Raw genomic sequence first — 9,547 nt, forward strand, 5'->3', positions numbered from 1 at the left:
AGTCTCTTCATAGGCATTTCCAGGCAGCGGTCCTGCACCACTATAATGCTGCGATTTTATTACTACAACATTGTTTACCAAGCTCACCATACACATGAGCTACACATGAGCTAATGACATGGACATGGGAAATATTCCGTTGATAAATTATTACTCTGAGAGAGAGAAGCAATGAATAGTGAAAGTTCCAGTATCACACACTCTTTCAGGTATCAGCAACCATGCAGTCAGCTGTTTTACTCTGTCAGCCATGCATGTACAGAAAGTCTTTTTTTCCAGAAGGGGTTGTAGACAGCAACTGTGTTTAAAGTTACAGAAACTGAAACAGTCCACTTTTATTAGTTTTTAAATGTCTTAACGGCCTTGCGCCGTCTTATTTGTCCGATCTCCTTTTCACATACCGACCCTCGAGGACCCTGAGGTCCTCTGGCAGCGGCCTTTTAATTATACCACAAGCCAGAACTCAAACCCACGGCGAGGCGGCATTTAGCCATTATGGCCCCCGCCTCTGGAACAGCCTGCCGGAGAACCTCAGGACTGCAGAGACTGTCGATGTTTTTAAAGGAAGGTTAAAGACTCAGCTTTTTAATCAGGCTTTTAACTGATCTTTTAAGCCTTCTTATGTTCTGATGTTCTTATCATTACTTATTTATCATCTTATGTATTTTACTGTTTTTACTTCCCATGATTTACTTATTGATATATTTATTTATTTGTTTATTTTATTTCTTTTAAAGGCATTAGAGGAGATTTAATTTCCTACGACTTTGAACGGAGCATGCGCATGCGCACATACAACCTCTTCCTCACCCCCCTCTAACCTCCCCCCTCTTAACATTTACGAAGAAACGCCCCCCTCCAGAAACTTGCATAGCGCTCGTGAAGTTGTCTTTTACGGCTGGGTCCCCATGGATCTTTATCTGCCATTATGTAAAAAAAGGATGAGCAAAACAAGTCGCCAGCTAACTACGAAGCTATACCAAAGCAACACATACAGAAAACACGTAAGTCCAAGGCGTACGTAATCTACGTAACTAGGCCTGAGCTGGAAGATTTTTGATTGACAGGAGAGGGAGCAAACCAAATGCCTTGGTCCGAGCACAATGATTGGCTGATGTTTTTCAGGTCCTGCCATGTCTACAGTTATTTTATTTATTTTTTTATTCTTTTAGAGACCATACATACAAGTCCACTAAAGGTCAGTATATTCATTTTATGTGAATCAGACAAATTAAACAAAAAAAAAAAAACATCCTCCATAATGCCTTTAACTCCAGTGTTTCCTCAGGGGGGTCCTCCACACTCCGGGCTGTGTCTGGTCTTCTGCTGGGGGTGTTGTCCATGGGTCCCCTCGGCTCAGCTGGTTGGGGGGCTCCCCACCTCAGTGTGGGGTCCCCGTGTCTGTCGTGGTCGGGGGGTCTGGGTGCCGGCGCCTCCGGCGGGCATGCCCGAGAGCTCCTCCCAGTGTGGACAGCCCCAATGGAGGCGTTTTCCACAATCGTCAGTACCACACCATGTCTTCCTACAGCCAGTGGTGAGAGTGGGTGTGTGTATGTGTGTGTGCGTGCGTGCGTGCAGTTGTATGCCTATATGGAGGGAGGGTGGGATGGGTCTTTTTACTTTTAATGTTTTTAAATGTTGTACAGCACTTTGCGCTGCTTTCTTTGTATGAAAAGTCCTCTATAAATAAAGTTGGGTTGATTGATTGATTGATTGATTTAGAACATGGATTAAACTGGGATTTTACAGCTGTAGTAAAATGAAGCAGTATGCCGTATTGAGGTGAGGAACTGACACACTGTGGAGACAAAAAGACTTGTGACAGTTATGACTCCAACCACTTCAATGAACATGAAACACTTAATTATGAAACCTGGAAGTTATTTTTTCACCAGATCCTCAAATTTAATCAACACATTTAGGACCCTGATTTAATCCAACAATTTTACAACTCTACAGTTTCATTTTGCAGATGCTTTTATCCAAATCATCTAAGAATCTAATCCTGCCCGATACTAATTAGAAATATTGCCAAGTTCAAATCAATGCTCCCTCAAAGGATTGGTGAGCACCTTGACCACAAACTTATTTTCTCCTTTCACTTGCTTGAACACTGCAGTTGTCCGGTTCCAGTTGATTCAGAACTCAGCAGCAAAATTACTCACATACACTCGAAGCAGGGAACACATATCTGGACATCAGAGACTTTTAAATCACCATAGTCTAGGTCCACTCTTCATCTGGGAACCTTTAACACCTTATTCTGCACTTAGACCCCTCAGATTTAACAATCAGTTACCGATAAAATTCACATGTCCAGATTTTAAACAATTAAAAGGGGCCATGTTTTACCATTTCAGCCCTAACACTCTGGAAGAAGCTCCCACTTCCAGCCAGACTGTCTTTACTGATGTTTTATTGTTCCTCTACAATGCTTTTGACATTTTAATATTTTGTAAACCACCTTGTGACTTCTATTTTGAAAGGTGCAAATAAAGTTTATCACTGTTATTGTTATCTAACTTGATCATTCCCACAATGAAAATTAAAGCAAGAGAAAAGCCCTTCAAGCCACGACACGTATCGACTTCCCCTTAAAAAATATAATAGTGGTTTAAAGTCAATATTCACTGCCTTTAGGGAGAAACCGCAAAAGCATAAATCACTGTGACATGGATTTCTACCACAGATTTGTAGATACAAATAGGCCTGTAATATATTGTCAGTTTGCCCTCTTTCATTTTCCCTGTGTGAGATCAGTAAGGTTTTTTAGACATATTACTAGTGAAAATTGATTTTGTATTTTAATAAATACAAACTGTCTCGCTTAGAAATGTATCAAGTTTTGATTGCGTGACAGAATCAGAATTCTCATGACAAAAGCACCCAGTAAAACAGGAACTAAGGAACTGAAAAAACGTGCTTATAAACGACTACAGAGGGGAAACACCAGAGGCAGGATAAATCAAAAATTCAAAATGGCAAATTAGGACCATTATAGAAAAGCGAAGTGTTTAAAGTGGGTGAGGGAGCTTGTGCTATTTCAGTGGCAGTTCAGTTTATCCTTGTTTTTTTATATTTATTTTATTTTTACATTCTAAATTGATTATACATGTCTTTGGACTACAATAACTAAAGGATGCCTCACTGTTAGCTTTTGTTGTCACTGGATCTAATTAGAAGGCACTAAAATTGGATAATTCAAATCTTGTATATACAGTGTATGATGGAATGATTCATGCAGACAATAAAATATGTTCTTTGTAGATAAAACACACTTAATGTACAATCTTCATACAGTAAATTGTGAAATTGTGTTTTTCATAAATAGTTTTGGATTCACATACCTCTTCCCATTATTGCTTCTTCTTAACAGAATGCCATGTAATTCTGAAAGTAGTCCTATTCTAGCCACTGGAATATTCTTTTTTGATGAGAAGCACCCGGACTTATTCAGTTACATTTATGTGCCCACATACTTTCTGTTGACTGTGAGTTAACTACATGCTCAGTGAAGTATAAAGACTTTGCATTTGAAATTTAACTGCATATGGCAAGGCGTCTCTTTCGGATGTCAGTAACTTCCCCTTTCTTTATGGCTGTGTTCAGTGACCTTGTTTTGCAACAGTTACTTGTTCAGCTGCCGTCTCTGAGTTCTGTCTGTATGGGTCAGAGAAAGTCTTTTTAATGGAGCATTAAACTTGTGGTTACTGGGAGGATTCTGGACAGGAGTGGAACAGACATGATGACGTTTACAAAATGCAGGGTGAGTTAGCGTGTACGTAATTTTTCTGTGATGCAAACCTCATATTTATCTCTTGCAATATATTGGAAGGATCTGTAGCAAATGTGTAAGTTGTTGCTCCTCTTGTGAAGACTGTCAGAAAGTCGTTACCTTTTTGTGTAACCGATTAAAATAATTCCTGAACACAGAAGTGTGCTGTGTATGTTAGCGCTTATTGATTATAGCTGGACTAGCTTTTTTTCCACAGTATTCAGACATTTTTAATACTTTTTTACTATTGTAAATACCAGTGTTTTTTGTAAATATAAACAATTTGCACCTAACTGTACATTTCTGCATTTTCTGCACCTTATAACTTCAATCAGCACAATTTGTACGTCTATCTATCTATCTATCTATCTATCTATCTATCTATCTATCTATCTATCTATCTATCTATCTATCTATCTATCTATCTATCTATCTATCTATCTATCTATCTATCTATCATCATCATTTAAGTAGCTCTAGTTTCTTCTTTTACTTTCAGGTTGGTTTCAAAAACTTTTGAAATCAAGAGCAACAACACCACGTGAACAAGAATCCAATACAAGGCAAAACTCAGAGACTTCTGTCCGCAGTGCATTAACATCAACTATGCCTACATCAGCGCTGCAGAATTCATCACTAGGGACAGCCCCTTCCAGACAACAGTTTGCTCTGGGGTCTGAGCTGAGATGGCGGCGAAAGTATGACGTGTTTGTGTGTCACAGCACTGCCCATCCTGACATTGAAGAAGCCACCCACCTGGTATCGTTCCTTGAGGCTTCGCCCCACAGCCTCAGGTGCTTTCTGTGGCAGAGGGACACCTGTCCAGGAAGTGCAATTTCCACAGAGTATTGCGAGGCTGTGGAGAACAGCCACTTGCGGGCTCTGCTTATCACTCCCAGCTTTGTTCAGGATGGCTGGTGCAATTACATGATGCACCAGGCTCTGGCAGAGGGACCTATGTCTCGTAGGATGATTCCTCTGATGAAGAACTTGGAGCGGTCCGAGTATCCAAAAGAACTGCAGTTCTACTACTACATTGACCTGAGCAAAGGCACTGACCGGGGATATGCACTTGTCATCAAGTCTGTGATCAGCTGTAAGTAACGGAGTAGACTGGGATGTGATGATTTGTGTTTCAGCCGCAGACTCAACTTAAAGCTGGGGTAGGCAGTTTATTCGGAATCACTGCGCAAAAATTCCAGATTAACCTGTTTTAAGTGGTCCCCTCCCACTCCTGTACCTCCTCCTGACTTCATTTTCAGGCTTTTTTAATCTAGCCTGTGACAGGAGATTATCAGCCTATCAAAGCACTTCTTACTTTAGATGAGCAATAGCAGCACAGAGAACAGGATGTGGTGGCACAATGTGTGAGGCTGAGCATTTTCATTTATAAGAGTGAGGTCTGAATTCTAGAGAAAGCCGCTGATGAATGTTGACTTTATCTCGACAGTCTTTGCAGTTTTGTTTGAAGTGTGTGCTCGTGCGGTGGGAAGGGTTTAGAACAGAAATCTGCAGATGGAGGGTGGCATATTTTCCAAATTTTTGTTTTTGCCTTCTCCAGATTTCTTTCCACTACAGCTTTAACACATGATGAATATACAGTGCTGTGAAAAAGTATTTGCTCCATTCTAGATATCTTATATTTTTGTGTATTTCCCAGATTGTCAATTTAATATTTATATTTAGTTAACATTAGACAGAGATAACAAACAAAACACAAATATGCAGTTTTGAAATGATGATTTATTAAAGATTAATTGAAAACCTGTATCGCCTCTGTGAAAAAGTAATAACTGGTTGGTCCACCCGTAGCAGCAACAACTGGAGTTAAATGTTTGTGATGTCTTGTGATCAGTCTTTTTCATCACCATGAAGGAATTTTGATCCACTCTTCTCTACAGAGTCGTTTTAATTCGGTCACATTAGGTGGTTTTTGATCATGAACTGCCCTTTGAAGGTCTTGCCACAACATCTGAATTGGATTAAAGTCCAGACTTTGACTCAGCCACTCCAAAACCTTAATTTTGTTCTTTTTGAGCCACTCAGAGATAGACTTGCATGTGTGCTTTGAGTCATTGTTATGTTGCATAAACTATAGTTGGGTTGAGCTTTAGGTCATGAACTGATGGGTGAATTTCCTCCAGGTGGATGTTCTGATAAAGAGCAGAATTCATGGTTCCATCAGTTAGGACAAGTCGTCCAGGTCCTGTGGAAAGAAAGCAGCCTCAAATCACCACACTACCACCACCATGTTTCACTGTTGGTATGATGTTCTTCTTGTGGAACACAGCATTGGCTTTACACCAGATATAACGGACACATGCCTTCTAAAAAAAAGTTCCACCTTTGACTTATCAGTCCACAGGATATCCCAGAACTCTTAGGGCTCATCTGGATATTTTTTTTTGCAAATGTTGGACAAACCTTTATGTTCTTTTTGTTAAGGACAGGTTTTCACCTTGCAGCTCTCCCATGGAGGCCATTTTTGTCCATTTACTTCCTTGCTGTGGAATGATGTAGATGGACTTTAACTGAGGCCCGCAGTTGTTTTAATATTCTTTTGTGACTAGACGTTGATGCACTTTTGAAAACTGTTTGTAGGCTGAGAATGTTCACCACTGTTCCATGTCTTCTTCATCTGTGGATAATGTCTCTCACTGTGGTTCTCTGGAGTTCCAGAGCCTCAGCAATGACTTTGCAACCTTCCAAATGTCAATGACTTTGTTTCACAGCAGTTCTTGAATCTGTTTAGAACGTGACCAGGTGCTGCTTTTTGGGACCCTTTAGCTACTTTACAATTTCAGGCAGGTTCTGTTTAGTGATGCTTATATTCAACAAGCATCACTAACCAACTGCCAAATGAATTTGGTCATTTGGTAGATTGATAGCTAAGGGAGCAATTACTGTTTCACATTGGGAAAGGTGGAAGTGGACAGCATTTTCCCTTCAATGAATGAAATCATGATTTATAAACAACATATTGTGCTTTCTTGAATTATCTTTGTCTTACGTTAAAATTAAAATTACTTCAATCATTTGAAACATTTAAGTGTCACAAATGTGCAAAAATAGAAGACATCTGGCAAATACTTTTCTTATTTCTCTTCCAAAAAGGAGGTCATCTGCAATATATCAGAAGCTTTTGGAGTAGAATCCATCTTTAATAATAATATCTTTGTGTTTCCTTCTCCAGACTTGGAAGACCTGGTTGAAAAAGAGAGGCAACTGAATTGCAGCATAGACACTTCTAGCGGTGGATTAGGCTAAGAAGACAGCCCATTAAAAATCAAGCTCATGTGATAGAACAATTCCACTGGGGCTTCTATTCCAGTGGAAGTGATGCTGAACAGAAATAAAAGCTTCACTGACATTTGCATTGATCATCATCAACAGTAATATGATGAAGGTTGAAGTCTCTGGATGGAAAAACACTGCTGCTACCGACTGAAATCACATCATGCAGTGATGTGAAGCAAAAGTTAAGCTAAAATGCATTATTTCACTATGTCTGGCGCATGCTAATTACAGGGTGTGTGGGGAGGATGTTCATGCAGTGAACAGGAAACATTTATTTCCTGGCAGCATCTAGGTTTATTTCCCGTATCAGATTTACAGAAATAGAGTTTGTGCTGACTGTTAAACACACACTCAGGAAATCTGTGTCACCCAATATGTAACCTATAAATCAAACTAATTGTGGCTCAGCATTTGAAGGAGTTAGAATAAATTGTAAAGGCTACCATTATAGGGCACAGCATTTGCCACTAGGTGGTGTCTGTACCTGTATATTCCAAGTGAGGAGATGTCAGTCATGGCTGTATGAGGGGGGCAGATGGGTGGAGGGAGAATAAAAGTGAAATGGAAATATCCACCCATAACAAACTGTTGACAGCTGCATGATGTTTTTGTTGAACCAGACAAATATTAATAGATAAACTGTAGTTCTTATTGAAAAAGAAGCATCCTCATGCTTCATTTTTTATTTTATTTTTATTTTTTATTTTTGACAAAATATCGGGCAAGGTAAGATATCAGACTGATGGTGTTCATCTGCTGGTATTAATATTTCTGACAATCTGCCAATTGGCTGGTTTCTCCCTGTGTGGAGGCTGTGTTCTTCCTGTGCATGGGTTAGACTAATTGGCGTCCCGAAGCAGTCCATGCTATGGTGAGCTGTCAAGGGCGAGCCCCGTCTCTCTGCCAATGTCAGCCTGGATAGCCTTCAGGCCCAGACATCCCTCTGAAGGATGAGCAGGTATGACTAATAAAGGGATAGTTGGAACAAAGTCTGGTCATGTTGAAATATTGGAAGTAACACCCGGCCTCCTCCCTCCGAAGAATTTTTAGTTCTCTGTTCATTAGATGTTCTTGGCAGCCCCTTCTTTTGTAAATCAAACATTTTAGATTGCTGGCATTTGGTTCATTCCTTATAGAATATCAGATAATCATTAAATCAAGTGGAGCATATTGTTTGTCATTCAAGAGCATTATTGAATCATTCATAGCAGGCATGATTTCTTTTTTTGCATAATGTACTGTTAAGTTCCAAGAAGTGCTACATGTTCCCTTTCTTCAGTTTTTTTTATTAATGGTGTATCATCCTCCCATCCCCCTAAGCAACATCTGACATTTAGCACCACAATAAAAGAACCTTGATAATCACTTCTTTTGTGGCAAGCCAACAATGTAACATAAAATTTAGACTAATCTCTGAAAGGCACAGATGTTCAGCAAGGCTTTTGTTGTTACCATTATAAATCCTCACACACACACACACACACACGCACACACGCACACACGCACAATGAGATATTTGAATGATTCCTGAGTTCAGAGAAAATACATTTTGCATGCAAATGATGCGAAAAAAACAACCTTAGTGTAACTTTTATATCCTCACATCATGTTTCTACCAGATATTGGGTCTTCTATTCTCAGGTTAAAAGGCAACAATCTGCAATTTACTGACATATAAATTTACATTTGGTTAAACAGGATAAAGTTCTGTCTAATGTTAATTTCATTACTTAAAATTTTCTTCTAATAGATTCGGCAGCCACCTTTCTTTCCATGACCAAGAAGAGAAGTTGCCAAGACTAAACAGGATTTGTTACTGACATGACATTGCTGATAAATAAAGATGAGTCAGTCATCCAAACTTGGCTTTTTTTCTTCAGACTTTTCTAAGCTTTGCCAACCAGCTGCTGACCTTAGATTCACATTAACTGTACAAGTAGGAGAGTGGTATCAATATACTAGGATAACACACAACAAGAAACCTCTCCTTAGGTTTGCATTTACCTATCTCCAAGAGACAATGGTGTCATGCATAAAATAAGAATGAATTAACATCTAATGAAAAAAACTGCTTGCATGTGAAGGTGTCGCCACATGTAGCTCCATTTGCCATTTAGCAAAATTACCTAACGTCATGCTTAAAAGATCTTATTGAGTATTAAACTTGCTATCCATGGTAAAGCACACAAGATACTCTTGCAGCAAACATTTGATCATTGGATAATTCTATAAATTTTGAAGGTCTTTATGCAAGGTAAAGGTGTAAACGGTATTTTTGACCTCATCTGTTATATACTGAAGAACAGTGTTTTTTTGTTTTGAATGAAGTCTCCTGTGTGGACACCATGTAGCTTGTTTGGGAAATCTATCACAGTGAAATAAACTGCATGGCCAAAAAAGAAGTCACCCCCTGGATCTAACTAAACAAATAGGTAAGAGCCTTCCATTGGATAATTACTGCAGTGATGAATAGGT

General features: G+C 39.3%; 1 protein-coding gene across 1 annotated transcript; it reads left to right on the top strand.

Moving 5' to 3' along the window:
• Positions 1-1,654: 1,654 nt before the first annotated feature.
• On the top strand, positions 1,655-8,927 carry LOC110954895 (toll-interleukin 1 receptor (TIR) domain containing adaptor protein). Its single transcript, XM_022199646.2, has 3 exons — positions 1,655-3,766; positions 4,275-4,871; positions 6,969-8,927. Exons 1-3 carry the CDS (start codon positions 3,760-3,762, stop codon positions 7,040-7,042), a joined length of 678 nt encoding a protein of 225 aa, XP_022055338.1. The 5' UTR covers positions 1,655-3,759; the 3' UTR covers positions 7,043-8,927.
• Positions 8,928-9,547: the final 620 nt, after the last annotated feature.

The sequence above is a fragment of the Acanthochromis polyacanthus genome, chromosome 13 (assembly GCF_021347895.1).
Source record: "Acanthochromis polyacanthus isolate Apoly-LR-REF ecotype Palm Island chromosome 13, KAUST_Apoly_ChrSc, whole genome shotgun sequence".
NCBI classification, from domain to species: Eukaryota; Metazoa; Chordata; class Actinopteri; family Pomacentridae; genus Acanthochromis; species Acanthochromis polyacanthus.

Coding starts and splice junctions, on each gene's coding strand:
- LOC110954895 (XM_022199646.2), top strand. Junction 4,872..6,968: donor CATCAAGTCTGTGATCAGCT/GTAAGTAACGGA, acceptor TTCCTTCTCCAG/ACTTGGAAGACCTGGTTGAA.